Source organism: Xiphophorus hellerii, chromosome 22 (assembly GCF_003331165.1).
Source record: "Xiphophorus hellerii strain 12219 chromosome 22, Xiphophorus_hellerii-4.1, whole genome shotgun sequence".
Taxonomy (NCBI): domain Eukaryota; kingdom Metazoa; phylum Chordata; class Actinopteri; order Cyprinodontiformes; family Poeciliidae; genus Xiphophorus; species Xiphophorus hellerii.
The window spans coordinates 5,799,305-5,817,267 of NC_045693.1; the positions used below are offsets into that span (position 1 = coordinate 5,799,305).

General features: G+C 38.2%; 1 protein-coding gene across 1 annotated transcript in view; it reads left to right on the top strand.

The window, feature by feature from the left end:
- Positions 1–17,963, top strand: part of stk32c (serine/threonine kinase 32C) — a 102,454-nt gene that overhangs the window by 48,569 nt on the left and 35,922 nt on the right. Inside the window, exon 3 of the mRNA XM_032552539.1 lies at positions 12,223–12,374. Coding sequence (XP_032408430.1) covers positions 12,223–12,374 — 152 coding nt within the window. The remainder of the gene's footprint in view (positions 1–12,222; positions 12,375–17,963) is intronic.

Consider the following 17,963-nt stretch of genomic DNA (forward strand, 5'->3'; position numbering starts at 1 on the left):
AAAACCCACCAATCTTTAGTTCAAGAAAAGTAAATAAATCTCTGTGGTTGTGGAAAAGCCCACCTCTGACAGCCAGGGTAGAAAAGGAGGTCCAGGAAAATTAAGTTTTGATGCAAAAACATTTCGACTCCCATTGTCAAAACGTCACTAGCTATAGGTTTTTCAGAGCCAACAGCTTATTCAGTCACTACATTGGGAAGCACAGCTCAACCTTACGGAAAGGCAGAATAACTGTATTTTTTATGAAGTGCAGGTGAAAGATCCAAGCTCCCCTGCCTCCATCCCTTCAGGCAGCAGTCTTCTGCCTGTCCATGTTGTTACTCAGAGGCGTTTGGCCCACTTGGCAGTTACCTGGCCTAAAAAAACACCTCTAAATCTGCAGCTTCCTGAATGAATAGATTTAAAAAAGCAACCTTTTTACTCCTCCTCGCTGTCTTGACGTCTCAGGAGCTTTAGACCCCCTGACAACAATTGATAGGGCGGCTATCTATAGCAGAGAACGGTGAGGGGAGAGGCAGTGTGGCGGACCGGAGGAGTAAACAACATGACTGGGATTTAGAAGTGATTTACCACTTAAAACCCACTTCTTTTTCTCTTCTTTTTTGTACAAACCAAGTTATATATTTAGCTAATGAGCGTTTTAATAAGTGCATGTATTTAAAGAGCATGCAACACCGAGATAACCAGCAGGAGATTCAGGTACGCTGGAGAGGGGGAAGGAGTTTCACAGATATTAAATAACTTAAATATCTTGTTAAATATCTAGTTCCACTGGCAGATTATTTCACTTATAACCAGCATTTTTTATCCATTTTAAGAAATTGTTGATTTAAAATAACCTCCTATTTATTCCAGAAAAGTTACTTGTAAGTTAGTTTTGTCTCATTTAAAGTGTACTGAGATATTTGCACTGGAAAGTAGTCCAAAAACACTTGCTTCTGCAGTGTGTCATTACAGTAAAAATGCTTCAACATATTTTACTAAAGTAGTACAAATGTACAAGCTACACTGTAAAACATATGAAGGTGGTTTAACTTTAAAATGAAAGCCCACCTGCTGCATTGAAAATGAAAATAAAGTCAAAAGTTTGGTTTCAACTCAAATTAAAGTTCATGAAGCTCATTTAACAAGAGAGAAGTTGTCTAAATATTTTGAATTGTGAGTTTTAAGTTAGTGCTGCAATTTAAACCAAATAAATATTTCACAATATACAGGACAAAAATGTCCTCACCTCGTTAAAGAGCCACATTTTTCTGTTATTTTACTCACAATATCAAGTTAAAATAACTACTTATTTTACTTTAGAATAATTAAAATTTTTCTTTCAAACTGCATGAACAAAATTTCTGATCTGATACTAAATTTTATTAAACATCACAATGAATTCAGCTCAGAAACATTTAGTGAGAACAAGACATAAAAATAAACATTTGCCTTAATATAAAAAAAACATGCTGCTAAGCATTCTGGGAAATAGTTCCCACTCCTATCTTTTTCTTCTTTGATTTTTTTAAGTACTTGTGTAAGTTTATCTGTCACTAACTCACACATTTAGGTTCAAAATCTAAAATTTATTTGAGTTACAAATAAATTTAGTAGATACAACTAAAAGTGGCTCAAATGTTTTAAAGTGTAAAGTACTTCTTTAGATCTATTTCTGGCAGAAATATAAATAATCAGTAATTTTGTTTTGTCTTTAAATTATTTATTTAAAATAATCTCATTCCCCTGTCATTTAACATCTGCAGTTGTAAAACATACAAAAAACCCCTTTGTCATTATAGAGGTGTGTGATACTTAATATTTTGGTATCGATCCGATACCAAGTAAATACAGGGCCAATACTTGATATATATACCAATACTGATACAGATACTTTTTAACTCTTAGGTGATTATTTTTATTTTTTTTTCAAATTATATTTGTTCAAAGCTAGAACAGAATTTGGTCAAAGTTTATAGATGTCTACAAAATACTTTAATAACATGTAAACATGACAACCAGTAGGAAAACAAAAACTCTAGTTTGAGAGAAAATCAAAGTTAAATATTTTTGAGGTAGAGTTGAGAACTGGCAACACAAAAATCAAAAATTTCAAGAGGAAATCTGAAACTAAAGTATCAATCCGTTACTGATACCGACTTGGAATAAGAAGTATTGATATTTTGGATTGAATCGCCCACTTCTATTGCGCTATAAACTAAACTAAAACTTTTTTCTCATGCCACATTTTTATGTTCCTGCTTTGCTGTTTTGGTTGCAGCTGCAGCCTCAAGCAAACCTGCATCCATTAGTCTTTAATGGTGTTTGCATGTCTATGTATTTTGGATGACCTGCTTTATAAATCCAGTACAAAATGATACCACAAGGTGCAGGCGCCCCATATAGGGAGGCGATTAGTCCTCCATGCAGCCATCGAGGGTTTGCATGTTCTGCCCTTCTCTCTGTCCATTTCCTGTCTAAATTCTCTAAATAAAGGCAACTGGTGCACAAAATTTTTTTTTTTCTTTTTTTAAAGATGCAGCAAAATATATTAAAAAATCTGTTCAAATGCCCTGCCTTTAAAAACAACAATAAAAGTAAGAAATGAGAATCAGCATCTGTGCTGCTGGGAGTAGCAGTCATAAAAAATACAAGCGTGAGATGAGCTTTCATTTTGGTCGATGCTCCATTTAAGAAAAGAACAACATAAAAATACAGTATGCAGTGACAAAAACACACCCAGCCCAGTGCTGCTGTCTCATGTGACAGTAATATATTGATATACCACAATCCTACGTTTATGGATGCCATAAATCAGGTTTTGAATCCTCAAAGCCCTTGAAGATGTACTGCCACGGTTTACAACCTCGGCAATACCTTAAATTCAATTGTTGCCTTTTGTCAAGTGTCCTTCAGCGAGACTCAACGCGCGCCTTTGTCACCGGCTTCTGTGTCATGAAAGCCATGAGTAAGATTGAAGTGGCACTCTCTGGGATCCAATATGGCCTCCGTGATGGATGAAACGCATCGTCAGTGGACAGTACAGAAGTTTTTTAAGCAAGTTTTTAGGCGCCTATGATAACTCCTGAATCTTAATGCTAATTTCAGTCTAGATTTGTTTTGTTAAGGCTTTTTGGGCCTCAGGTAAAAAATGTTTTTTTATGTAACTTAAAGAGACTAAACCTCTTGGACTTTATTAGGGTTATCACTTAGTTACATTAATTCAATTGGGATAGGTCTATTGGCTGTATACGCTGCAAAACCACCAAATTTTTGCACAACCAAAAAGAATCCAGCAAGTGGTAAATCAGGAACAAAACACTTGTCTTTTTCCAGCAGCCATTGTACGGCGCACACAGCGGTAAAAGCAGCTGACCAAATGTGCTGGAGTTCCGTTTGGGTTGCTAGGTGATGGGCAGAGCTCCACTGAGGTTGCTAGGTAACGGCGCAGTTCCTGTCGATTAGGAGGTTTTCGAAACGGCTCATTTTCCAAACATCAAATATTAACTTACCGTGGTGGCGGAGGGGTTAGCGCAACCCACATTCAGGCAAAACGTAGCCTCGACGCGGCTGTCGCGGGTTCGACTCCCGGACCCGACGACGTTTACCGCATGTCTTCCCCCCTCTCCTTCCCCCTTTCCTGTCAGCCTACTTTGAAAAAAAGGGACACTAGAGCCCACAAAAAAAAGACCCCTTGCGGGGCAATAAAAAAAAAAAATAAATAAATAAATAAATTTACTTACTGGCTGTACGGTTTCTTGAAGCACTTGGGCTGTTTGAGATAAAACTGAAGTATAAAATCTTACAAAATGTGAAATTTGCATAATAGGTCCTCTTTAAATGAGAGGCTGGTAAAACACAAGAGACTCTTTAGAACATTATTCTCATACCCAATTAAATCAAGATGATTCTACGTCTTTCTTTAATTAATGACAGTATGTTACCCTCCTCCACCCAGCAAGCAAGACTGGAGCTTTTCTAGACACGTAATCTCAACGGGATATTAAATTAGTCTCATCTGCAGATGGGTCATCCAAAAAAATGAAAAAAGATGGGTCACCCTGAATCCTAAGAGGCATTTTTCTGAAAAATATATGCAATATGATGTTACAGATGCCTGTTGTTGTGACACAAAATCTATTATTACGACTTTATTTAGAATGAGACTACAGGAATTAGGAGCAATCCTCTTTAAAATGCCTGGTTTTTAAAAGTTTTGTGATTGTAAAAGTATATTTCATTAAACACCTTTGGATTTTCCCTGTAAAAATTTTTTTATGTCGAGAATGGTAGTGAAGCTTTTAGCCAGTCAAGATTTTAATGCATAAAACCATCAGCTTTATTCTGCATCAATTGAAGTTTATCTAAGTCTTTCCTTTTCGCATGACAATATTCAGGCTAATTAAAGCTCTTACTACATTTCCACTGCATGTCCTGATGTAGACGGGTTGATATTTTTGGAGAAATTCCCTCCCTGCTGCCAGGCGCGTCTGGGAGACCCTATCGAGATTAACTCCATGAAACGGACCGTGAAGTTCCTCGTTATTCTCCCATCTCACAACCGATTAAATAATGAATGGGCTGCTGTAAGAAAACAACAAAAACAGAGTTAATGCCATGCTTCAGAGCTCAGGATTGTTAAAAGTGAGAGCAGCGGCCGTCTTTGTGGATGAGTCAGACAGGTGGGCCCCTCGGTTGCGGCGTTTCGCTTGCATCCTCCTCTCCTTTCAGACCGGCACATGAAAAGGCTCTGCTGTCTTTCACACTGTCTGCAGAAAACCTTAATGTAAATTGACTGACCACGGCTAAAAGGCTCTTTTACAGATAAACTGGTGCTGTGTCCTGCTGGTGGGGAGAGATTCCAGCTGCCAGTGACAGAATCTAAACCAAACATGAACTGTCCTCCTTCCAGCTGAGCACAAACCCTGAACACAGCTTGTACGATTGATCTTTTCTCTTCCCTTTTAATTATATTTTCCGTAACCAGAGCACTTGCTGCATTTCCATTTTCCATATAATTGTGCAAATTGGAATTACAAAAATAAATTTTCTTAATAAAAACAACTCATGTTTCTAGATAAAACCTTTCTGCATGAGGCAAAACTGCAAAGCTTTTTTCACATCACACAAGTCACATGATCAATAACTGGATGTTACTAAGATGAAGACGACGACAGGAAGTGGTTGGAGGATGATGGTGCAGCATGTTTTTAATGATTTATGTCACACATGTCAAATTCAAGGCCAAATCTGGCCTGCCATAGCTTTTTATGACTCCAAATAATCAATAAGTCCCTCCAGTTTTTCACAAGTCTGCAAAATTCTCACAAAATCAACAAATCCCCACATTTTTTCTGATTTACTGCTAATTTTTAAAAAATCAAAACAGATCAGAAACTTTGGGTTTAAGTGACTGCTGCCTCTGTGTTAATGGATGTCAAGTTATAATCCGTGATCGGTATGGCGATTAATAAAAAGTCACATATAACATCATACATTAGCGCAAATATCATAAAAACTCCTTACAAACATTTCTAAATTATACCACAAAATCTGCAATTTTGAGAGGGAAAAACCACAAAAACAATCACAAAATTCTGGATGGACTAATCAGTGATTAATTAATTTTAACAAACACTTGTTGAATGCTGAAACAAACATCTATTTATTGGCATTTTAATGACTTTTATCAATACATTTCAGCACAACCGTCCCTTTAAAAACATTCAGATTAATGTTTCTGATAATACATTGTTGATACGCTGTTTCCGTTCACCATATAATGGCGCAAATTGGAATTACAAAAATAAATTTGCTAAATGAAAACGTGCCAATTTGGACAAAAATAGGATAAATATGCAAACCGCTTGTCATATTTGCACAATCATGTGACTGTGGGCTTGCCATAAAGGTATTTCCCAGGTGGGTTTTCAGACTTCCTGAGTTTCAGCATTACCAGCTTTTCTTTGGTGTGGACTACTCAAGCTTAAAATGCTATTTTCTTGCCACAAAATGCCAACATGTGAATATGTTTTGTGAATCAAATTGATCTCCTCTAGGGAAAACAAATCAAATGTGACAAAATAGTCTTAATTATGTCACTTCAGCCCAAATCGTTTCATATAAATCATCATGATTATCTCAGATACTTGCTGTCAGATTGGAGATTCGCTTTATTAATGATTTTATGGGCTAAAATGTTTTATGCTGCAATAAATAATAAGTGTAGAGCCATAGGGAGCCTGAATGCCAAGTATTTAATTAGCTAAGCGTTATTGCAGTGGAGGTAGTTTGCATGTTGCTTATAGTGATAGTGAAATCACAATGTTGTGCAGCCGCATATCAGATGATTAATTAGTCATTAGAAATAGTGACACTTATTATTATTATTTGATAAATGCTTTTTCATTTGGTTATCTAATTATGCGTTTGCACTTGGTTTCCATCACAAGCTGTTTATCTGATGTCAGGGAAGGAAAACATTTTATAGTTTGTTTCTTTGAATTTGTTTCAATTTTGTTTTTAATAAAATGTAGATTTTTTTGTGATTTTTATTTATTTTTTGTTTAAAAACGCTCCCCGATTTGTTACAGATCTGTTGTAACAAAATGATTCTGCACAGAAATGAATCGGTGTGTCGCCGTTTTATGACCACAGATGTATTTTTTTATGTTGTTTTTGTGTTATTCTGTGGTTTTATCTTGTCCAGTGGACGCCACTGTGACTCCTGGCCGGACAGCCTGTGCTGGCTGGAGATTGCTAAATCCAGAGCTTGATCTGGTCAACGTGCCGAGACGCAGAGCCGGCTGGTGAATGGAGCTGGCTTCAGGCTTCCTGTCTGACAACAGACACAACTGTGTCTCTGAGCAGCATCCAGGGACAGCCTCAACAAATTAAAACTGTAGCATTTTTGTAGGTAATTTAAAAAAATAACTTTGGTAGATTTTAGGATTCAGCTCTTCTCTGCGGCTCTGTACTTTTCTCACATCGGAGCGATCTTTTGAGTCTTCCATTGCAGCTGACTTGAGCTGAAAATATCTACATTCATATGCAAATAGCTCTCCAAACTTTCCGCCTCACCGCTTTCGCCTCTAAATCGTTACTTTTTTCAGCTCTTTACAAAACTGCTCTGATGCATTGAAATTGCTAATATCCTCCATGAATAAATGAATAAATCCTTGTTTTCATCGTTTTACTCAGCTGACCGATTCATGAGGATTGCTCATAATGGGAGCCTAGTGGGAGATAAATCAATGGGAAATGTCTGCAGGGCTGCAAAAGACTTTCACATGAGATTACTAGAATGGAAGAAGTTTTAGTATCCCAGGTGTGAAGAATGTGAAGAAACATTTTAAAATTCCCAACTCCGTTTTGTAGAAAAACATTTTATGCTTATTGTATTACACTGGGTTACAAATGAAGTTGTCAATGGTTTTTCAACTAAATTAGGACTATTTTGCACCACTGAATCAAAAAAATGACATCCATTTTTCTCAATCAATTAGCGAAATCCAACCTTCTGTCTAAATTTATTAAATTTTTGTGACATTATCAGTTCATTTCCGTTAATATTTCTCATTCAGATAAGGGGAAACAAAAAGTTTTCTTACAGAGGGTGTTAATTCATTAAATGTTGCAAACTTGGATTTCTGTAAATTGAATAATAAACAGTTGTAAGGGTAAGTACATGTAAACTGAACATGGCGTCTTAAACCGACCCATATGTGAGAACAAGTCAAGCATTTTGATGCTCGTGTTGCATCCATAGTTCAGAAAGTTGACCTGATTTTTGGATTCAGCTCTTCAAAATTACCCTAAAACAGTTGAAAAACCCCAGACAAGTTTTTGGCTGATGACCAATGTAATTAATAGTTTCCATGACAACTCACAAACAACATCCTCCATATGGTAAAGATGTGTTAACTGCCTCAAATAAATCTTTTATTCCAGTTGCTGAAAACACCTGTTTATGAATTATATTTTTTATTACATTATCACAGAGTAATCACTTAATTTTCCACGAGGTCTAATGATAATGTGCTACTCTTCAAAATAGGAAACACACAAGAACATGTCACTTATATGAAGTAGTTCTGTGTTAAACATCTTTCCTTCTTTGATGGCTACAATAAAATATCTATTTGCCTTTCCCCATAGCAACAGATACGTGCTATATGTATGTGAACTGGTTATCTAGTAGGCATGCCAGCAAGTTTGTTTTCCTGTTCTACCATCACAAACGTAAACGTAATGGTTTAGAAATACTGTTTGGAAACCTCATTTATCACCTGTCCTCTGAAAGATCCTGAGGTTGAAGCGAAGGCAGTGGCTTTTAAAATAAATTTGCGAGGCCTCAGAGACTTCATAAAGTGACAGAAGTGGAGAAATCTGAACCTAAAGATCCAAACTGAGCAAATTTGACAAGGCACCAAGACAGACGTGAGCTCTGTGCTTCAGGGGAAACTGAGCACAGTTTTGTAGATAATGAGTAACCCTGCAGTCGACGTTCAAATAATGTCCATCTTGCAAAAACACAAAATCTTACCAAGTATTTTTGGTGTAGTTTCTAATGCAAATAAGTTAGTACACTTTGAAAAAGACAAAACTGAATTACAAGTAACTTTTCAGCAAGATATTTGATCCCCCCATCTTTGGCATGTTTTACCTTCAAATCAGCAAAGTAAAATGCTTTTCTCAGAATGTCACTAGCCGACTCTCCGGTTGCTGAAAAAAGTCCAATGTAGAAAAAGGAAATGAGATACACGGGTCAAAATGCCTTTTCTGAAAATAGTATATAAAGACATTTTCTTCTCATTGAGAAAAGGCTAAAGGACAGTTTACACTACAAAAACACAAAATCTTGTTTTTTGTGTCTTTTTTCCAGTGCAAATATCTTGCATACTTGAACTAGACAAACTAACTCCCAAGTACCTTCAATAATTACTTAATATTGATGAAAAAGTGCATGTTCCCCAGCAGATTATTTCACTTATAAGACATTTCCATGTCATATAAGTGAAATAATCTTCCAATGGAATATGAACTTTTTCATCAATATTACGGAATTATTTACTTAAAAAAAATAAACTCTCTATCCTGCTGAAAAGTTGCTTGTAAGTTAGTTTTTTCTTATTTCAAGTGTATTAAGACATTTCCACTAAAAACTAAACCAAAAATACTTGGTAAGTTTTTGTGTTTTTGCACTGTAGACACAATACGTAAGCACATACAGAATTGCAACTTGCATCATGATTTTTATGAAATCCATTAGGTTAGGCTCCAATATTCATTTCAAATGAATGTTCACTTTCCTCTGGCCAATTTTGTAATTAAGAAAGACAGAAAATGACAAAGTAATTTTTTATTTCTTTTTGCAGTTTGCCTTTTAAAATCTGTCAAATGTCTGTTTGGAGTAGTGTCTGTTATGCCTTAGCTTTAGTCCCTAAATTAAAACGAGGTTTGTGCTCAGCAGCGTCTTAGGTTTTGTTTTTGTCAGGATTTGAAGAGTCCTGAATATTTCAGTGCTTTCCTCTCTTTTTGTGAAAGTTTCTCTTTAACAATCTCAGCATGCAGAGAGAAATCCAATCAACTAAAACAATCAATTCAATTAAGCCTGACTCTGCCGTCATGGTGACATTCAGAAACTAATTTTTAAAAGTCCTTGCTGTGGAGATGCTCTCCTGAAAAAACCCAAACAAACTTATTTCTCACAGCCAAAGTAGCTGTTTCCATAAAAACTAAAACCTTGCAGCGTTCTCTTAATCCCATTTTCTTAGTTGTGTTTTTGTTTTCCCTCTGGCTCTGGGAAGCGTTTTACTGACTAGATTAAAGGTGGAGTCTTTATTTACAACTCAAATTAAGCCTTTAAGTCCTTCGGGGTTTATTCTTCAACGCACCATTAAAATTCCCATGAAACTGCAATTTACAACTGCAAATATTTGTTTTCTGTCACTCGAAACGGTGCAGAACATCTCTCTCTATTTCCCCTGGCATGAGCATAATCTAGAAAAATGTTACTTCATCTCTTCTGGTTCAGAAATGCTTTCAGGTTCTAGGAAAAAGAACGGCTGTAACTCTACACCAGTGGTATCCAAATATTTGGCAAAACTTGCAAATTTCAACTTCTGCTGGGCCACAAAATGAATTAAAAAAAGAAAAATGAAAAAACGAGTTCATTTTGACATTTCAGTAATTGATTTTAGTTTTACATGCTCAAAAATAAGCAAAGCTTCCCATCAGCCATATTTAGTCTGGTTTAATCTAACTCCAGTCCGTTTGATTAGAAAGTCCGGTTCGTTTGATTAGAAAGTCCGGTTCGTTTGGGGAGGTGTGAACGCATAATCAAACTCTGGCCCACCTACAAACCTCTGTCTCGGTTTGGTTGAAGTGAACTCTGGTGCGGTTTGACAGCATATATGAACTCCAAATGGACCAGAGACTGCTCCAAAAGCAGGAAGTGGACTATAGCACAGGGCATTCTGGGTAAATCCAACCAAAACAATCATGTGTAACTTGCGCTAGTGGGTCTTTTGCCAAAGACTAAAATAGAAATTCTGCACCCACCAATATCAGACGCCACTCCATTTTTGTTTACATTTCCTGAAGAAGGAAGTTGTATTCAGAGGTTTTAATGTTGTTTTCTTCAGTGGTTTTTGGTGCAGCGCTACCACAGGTGAGGAGGGGAACGGGTTTTTCAAAGGGTTTGAACTGGTTGAACCGCAGCAGCTGAAAATGTAACAAATGTTGCAATTTTGGTCCCCAATCAAACAGAGTCTACCGGACTATCAGGTGTGGGGCGATTAACTTCACATTGTTTGGAAATTACCTGATAACTCTTCCCACTTTGATCATGGTGTTATCATCTTGATTATATAAGAAAATTATGGATTTTTGTAAGGAACAAATCATCTCCATATCCTGATGAATAAAAAGCAAGAATCAAAACAGTTTTCAGTAAGCGTTCTAGGATGCTAGAACGCGTTAGAATAAGCGTTCTAAGAATGTAACATGCACTGGCCATCCTGTATTTGGATATCAAGTCTCTTGCTCACATACTGCCGTTCCCCAAAGTGGCCCGTTAGCTTGTGCTAATTAGCATTTATCTGTCTTTCTGTTTTTTGTGTTGCCCCTTCCGTGTGTTTACCAGCAGGACAAGTAGCAAGACGTGAATTCAAGGAATGAGGGGAGATTGACAAACAGGCCTGAAGACTGCAGTCATTATGTGTGCAGGGCAGCGCTGGCAGCGGTCACATGACCAGCGTAATGGCTGCCCCCAGTGCTGTTACTGTAATGAGTTTCATCCCTCTGGAGTCTCGTCCTCCAGCTGACCTTTCACAGACACTTCCTGACAAAAACAACACAACCGGGATGAATAAATGATGAGGCGATTTGTTTGGAGGCGCCGCTTTGGAAACCCGTGTTCAGGAAGAGAGCCGAGCCAGGCAGCGTTTCCTAGGAGACCGCATGTTACCTCATCCATCCGTTCATCCATCCATCCGTTCATCCATCCATCCGTTCATCCATCCGTCCATCCGTCCATCCGTTCATCCATCCATCCATCCATCCATCCATCCATCCATCCATCCATCCATCCATCCATCCATCCATCCATCCATCCAACCAACCTTCCCTCCATCCATCCCTCCATCCATCCAACCTTCCATCCATCCATCCATCCATCCATCCATCCATCCATCCATCCATCCATCCATCCATCCATCCATCCATCCATCCACCTCCAGTAAGAGAGGAAATATTATTTATGGAATTGTTTTTGCGAGAGGATTCTTGGCACCTCTTTGGGTCAAACTGAGCTGACACTTTCTCTTCCCTTGCGTGCGAAGCACAAAAAGTTTAACCAAATATGACTTGGGAAGGATGGTGTTTGGACAGATAAGAACAACAATTTGTGACTTATTCGGCAATTCTGAAATGGAGCAAATGTTGAGGTCAAGAGGTCCCAAATATTTTCAAGGAAGTCCAACACACACTCAGTCTAGGGGCTGCCAGAATCCTTACATAAATCAAGGGCAGTATTGCTATTGGCCGAAACTTTCCAACTCACATCAGTAAAGATGAGATTATATAAAAAAGGTGATGTTAAGAATACGGGGAGTGAATGATGTTGTCTTATTTGTGTCTTTAAACCAATAAAACCTGTTTATGTTCTTCTAACATGTTTATTCTTCTTGTCTTTTTCTCCATCCCTCCTTCCCCCCTCTCTGTTTGTGCTTCCTGCAGGTATGCATTGTGCAAAAGAGGGACACAGAGAAGATGTACGCCATGAAGTACATGAACAAACAGCAGTGCATAGAGAGAGATGAGGTCCGAAACGTCTTTAGAGAGCTTGAGATCCTACAGGAAATTGAACATGTATTTTTAGTAAATCTCTGGTGACTATCCAATGTTTTTACACTTTCAGTGTGGTCTGCTGTCGCTTGCTTTATCTGTCTGTGCGTTTTCTGCAGTGCATGCTCCTCCCCTGATCTGCTTTCTGTGGGTTTTGCGCTCGTTGTGTCGCACGCATGCATTTCTTTAATCAAGTTTTATTTTCTCCAGAAACCAACCGCTATTAAGTTGAGAAACAATTTACACAGAGGAGATATTTTTATGCATATTAGTTTAGACTCTGAGCCCATGAAGCACATATTTGATAATTACCACACTTTGAAATGACCTTACTACTCCCTGGAGCCTGATACGTGGGTGAACGGAGGCTGACTTCATTATTCAACGCTCTCGTTCTCAGGCGGGACTCATTTCCAAATGTAATTGTGAAGCTGGCATTCGCTGCGTATTAGACAAAGCACTGTACCCCTCTGTAATTGGGAGAATAGTTGCATGTTTCAGAGCAATGGCTGCCAGTAAATTTTGTATCTGACACATCCTGTGAAGATTATAAGCAAACCAAACAAATTAATGTTCTGGACTTGCAGCCTGGTAAAGTTCTGATTTAAGTTTGATCTATTGGATGTTTTCCCTGTTAGAGATTCTCCTCTGCTTGGAGAAACTGAGGGCGTTTTAATGAGCATACAGTAGTGGCTCTGTGTGTATATTTTTTTATATAATTCCCTGTAGGAGTTTGTGGCTGCCAGAACCTTCTGTGTTCTAGTTTTCAATGTGCCGGGCTGCTCCACTCTCCCTCTCATATTCTGCATCCAGCACTATTTTGAGTGCCCATTAGCGACAAACACACTGTCTTTGCAGCTATGTGGGAATTAGAAGTTTCACACCTCCTCTCCCTGCTCATGAGACTCTCCAAAAAGTCGCTGTCCATCTCACTGGGGGAACAGCGGCCGCGTCTCGGCTTCCCTCCCACCACAGTCGCAGTGGTGCCGTGCTCAGCAGTTTGTTTTCCCTTTAGCTGGTACCTTTTAGCGCTTGGCAGTGCAGCCAGAAAAAGACATTTTATCTCCGGATTTGTACACAGGCTGGCAGCACACAGTCAGTATTTCCTATGTTTATTGGCTTCAGTGGTGAAATAGTGACAGAAATGTCAATGCGGTTTAAAAAAATGTATAACCTGATTTTCTAATTATACTTAAACAAAATGGTTCACAAAAAATAACACAAGAGGGTTTGATTTGTAAAAGAAAACCAATGGTGGAAGACATTCTTTTGCTTTACGGCACCTTTTATGGCCATTTAACTGTAAATTCATGCAATGTTTTTACGTCAGATTCATGTTGGATTAAATATGTGCATTTGAAGAAAGCAGTGTTGGACACAACTCCGCTAATGCGCTAATAGCAGAGCTAACTTTTCCTTTAGCACTTTAGCCAACTTTGAAAACATTTAGCAAATTTAGTTTAAATTTTTCTGTGTCAAAGTTTTGGTTATCAAATTTGTCAAATAGTTAGATTTTGATGTTCATGCTCTTATTTTGAAGACACCGTTCTGTTTCCTCTCTTCGTGTTATTTCTTGTTTTTCCCTTCACTAACTTTATTTCAAACAAGAAACTGTAACAAAAGAAAACACAAACAGATAAATACAATATCTAAAGTAAATTGTAATGTCAAAATTAAATTGGGTTTTAGTCTCTCCACAGCAGATGTAATTTAATTTGAATTTAGCTAATGTTAGCATAGTGGTTTAGTGTTAGCAAAATTAATGTTTATGATTAGCGCAACAAATGTTTTAGTTAGCGTTGGAAAGCAGTTATTTATATAAGTATAAAAGGACTAAGGACCCTTTTTGTCAATATTTGTCATTAAATCAGGCTAAATGTTTCCTATTTTAGGTCATGTTAACAAAATTATTTTTATTTTCCTGTTTCTTGAACAATGAGAGATAAACATTTGACTTTCCTGGAGGCTTGCTATTGTGAGATAATAAGAAAAATTTGACCTTCAAGTCTGGTCCAGGCTCTCTTAAAAATGTAGAAAACAATTATTCTTTAAAAGGTGAAGGTCAAGACATTCCTGTTGCTAAATAACAAAACCTGAGAGGATCCATTTCTGTTTTTGTCTTTTTTTGCTCATCTCCTAAAATAGATGTTCAGCATCTTACCAAAGAAAGATCCTTCCATTAAATGTTCAACCTATTTAAATTTCCTGATCAAATTGGGCCAACTGGCCGAAAAAGACTGAGGAAGACAGCGGTGTGGGTGGTGAAAAGTGATGAAGCTGATGCTGAGTGTCAGCTGGAAGGAAGTAGATGTTGGCGGAGGGGAAGAAGGTTGGTTGACTGAGCGGAGTGGGCGGCGTAAAGAAAAAGCCTGAGACAATGACCGACTTTCGGTGGAGAAGAGAAGCAGAGTTATCCTACGGAGCAAGAAAATAAAAGAGTGAAATGAAAATTATGTTAGGTTGAAAAAGGTGGCTTGGATTGACTGAGTGGGTTGAAAAACAATTAAATAAGCAAACAACAGAGGTACTGTGAAAAGGGAAAAAAACTTTTCTAAGATAATCAGGTTGTTTAAGTCGATGGTTGAATGTTTTTTTCTCTTTCAACACCAGCATGACTCTGTTGCAGCAGGACTTTTCTCTATACGCTGATTTTGATGTTTTTATCTTATATATGACGATTGAAGAATGGAAAATAAAGAAATCATGGAAGTTTTACTAAGTTTTTTTTCTAGTTTTTAGTGCAAATGTCTTTGTCCACTTGAAATAAGACAAAAGTAACCTAGGAGTAACATTTCTGCAAGATACAGCAGCTTGTTTTATGTTAATAACTCCTTAATAATGATAAAAGTACTAGTTACACTGGTAGACTATGGGAAAAATGTCTTGTTATAAGTGAATTTATCTGCAAATGTAACTAGTACATTTTTTAAAATCAATATTAAGAAATTATTTACTTAATACAAGCTCTTATATCTTGCTGAAAAGTTACTTGTAAGTTACTTTTTTTGTTCAAAGTTTTCAAAGATATTTTCACTAGAAACTAAACCAAAAACACTTGATAGGATTTTGTGTTTTTGCAGCGTAATCGACCCACAATACCATAATACCTCACTAGAGGGCGCACTGTTCATGACTGTCTATTTCAGATCTTTTTTCATATAACGCACCGTACTATACAGTGCATAAAGCGAAGCAAAACAATCATCAGTCAAAGCACAGTACGTATTACTCCGCGACGCTCCTGACTACGGTAGCCGTAATGTAACATAACTAAAACATTTTAACAGAGCGCCGTGAGCCACACAATGCAATCACTTCGAGGCAAGTAAGCACAACCAGAATCAATCCATATTAATTCAGAGGTGGAGGTTTAATCCAGAACAATATATAAGGCGCACTGTCGATTTTTTGATAAAATTATAGGCTTTAAAGTGCGCCTTATAGTCCAGAAGATACGGTATTTGCTAGAAAAAAGCATCTCCCCCCCCCTCCCAACTGTGTGTCAGAGCGTCAGTGATGCAGAAGAATATGGCGGCTTGTCAAAATGGTGTTTCTTCTTCTCTGCCACGCCGTGAGTGAGGGGTGAAACCAGCTGTGTTGTGGTTTTGAGCCACAGCTGTTCAGCCTCCGATAGAGAGAGGCTTCGCCGGTGTGTAAGACGTCAGAGAGGAAAAACGGGACTTAACTGACCTGCTGGGAGGAAAACGGGTCTGGATCTGGTTCTGCCTCAGCAAGATGGTGAACGAACGGCTAATTGTAACAGGAAATTAAGATTATTTCCAGTCTATGAGAGATTACGTAATGATTCTTCTGGTGGTAGAAGGAGATTTGACATTAAAATTATTTGTCATTTCTGACCTGTCCATCCATCCGTCCGTCCGTCCGTCCGTCCGTCCATCCATCCATCCATCCATCCATCCATCCATCCATCCATCAATCCATCCGGCCATCCATCTTTTGGTTTGTCCATCCAACCATCTGATCATCCATCCTTCCATCAATCAATCATCTATCCGTCCATCCATCTGTCCATCCATCTGACCATCCATCCATCCATCCATCCATCCATCCATCCATCCATCCATCCATCCATCCATCCATCCATCCATCCATCCATCCATCCATCCATCCATCCATCCATTAGAGTTTATCTTTCATGTTTTGTTCTTAAAACACATCAGTGTCTCTGACGTCTCATTCTGGAAAAGGCTGTGATTTTTTCCTTCCCTTCGTTTGTAGGATCCTCTCTGAGCGTAAAGCTACCAGCCTTGTTATTTGTGCATCACATTGACTGTCTGCTCCATTTAGCTGATGCTTGAGACATGCATCCCAGCAAGGCAGGTAATGAGATGGGACTGATGAGAATGCTGCTTCCTGCTCCTATTGTCTCTCTTACTGTATAACAACCAGGAAAATAATTGGTTCACTGCGTGGGCATACAGTGTGTGTGTTCCTCCATACCCAGGGAGATCTGACAGTTGCCTTATCCATTTGGCTCCTCACACAGAACATTACGATTTCTGGCACTTGGCATTTGGGCTTTCAGTTCATTATTAATGGATGTGCGACAGACCAGCTGGGGTTTTTGGGAACTGCCAATTCTCAAAAAGCAAACAATAAAAAAAAATAAAAAAAATGCATCTCTTGAGAAAACGGCAGCTTTGATAAAGCATCACAGGAGTGCTTTTATTGATACGGTGCCGCGAGGGAGCCAGAGAGGCAAATACACAAACTGCTGTCAGTCGAGGTAATGATTCCCGCAATAACAGGGAATAACGGGTCGGGAAGGGAGGATCGGGAACCAAAGCAGAGAGATCCACGATAGTCTGGAGGAAGCATTTGGCCTTGATTTGTTTTGTCGACAAAGAAATGTGCAGACTAAGAGGATTTGTAAGATATCCCACAGCTCATACCTGCACACACTGTGTCTGGAAATGGGCTCCTGCTTTTATTGAGTCATCCCGAGTTCTGCTGCTGTGCTTGTGAAGAGGCGGCTTCAGAAGAAAACGTTTGGATGGAGCCTCGTGAAAGCCCAGTCTGAATCCCATCAGCGGGGCCAAGGCTGCCTCCAGCCCGCGTTAAGTCCGCAGACCGCCATAATTGCTGCGGCCGTTCCTGAACTTCACAGAAACCTTGTGTAGGAGTTGAGGGTGCGGCGAATGGATTACTTCAGGGGAGGAAAAAAAAATTTATCATCACCTGCTGCACACCAAATCCTCACAAATCCCTGAAAGGATTTGCAACACATGAGGAGACACTGATTCCTTCTTCTGCTTTATAATGTGTGAAAACCTTAAGAGCAGAGGTCACTACCTTCATCTTAATCGTTAGAAAACAGCTAAGGTGCATAAAAACATTGACGAAAGATGATCCGTTTCTGTACTTGTATTTAAAAATATTAAATTAATGTTGGGCTTTTGTTTGACACAAAATATCATTAATTATAATAGTTTCATTTATTTATTACTTCGCTCCTTGTGCAGTAAGAGATTGTCGTGCTACGCTTCATCTTAAGGCTGAACTTTCTTCATAATTTAGGAACAAGGAAATTCAAAATGCTTTACACGATTAAAACATTTTATTATGGTGAAAAAAAGTGTAAATTTCCACCAAAAAGCTAAAAAAAATTTTAG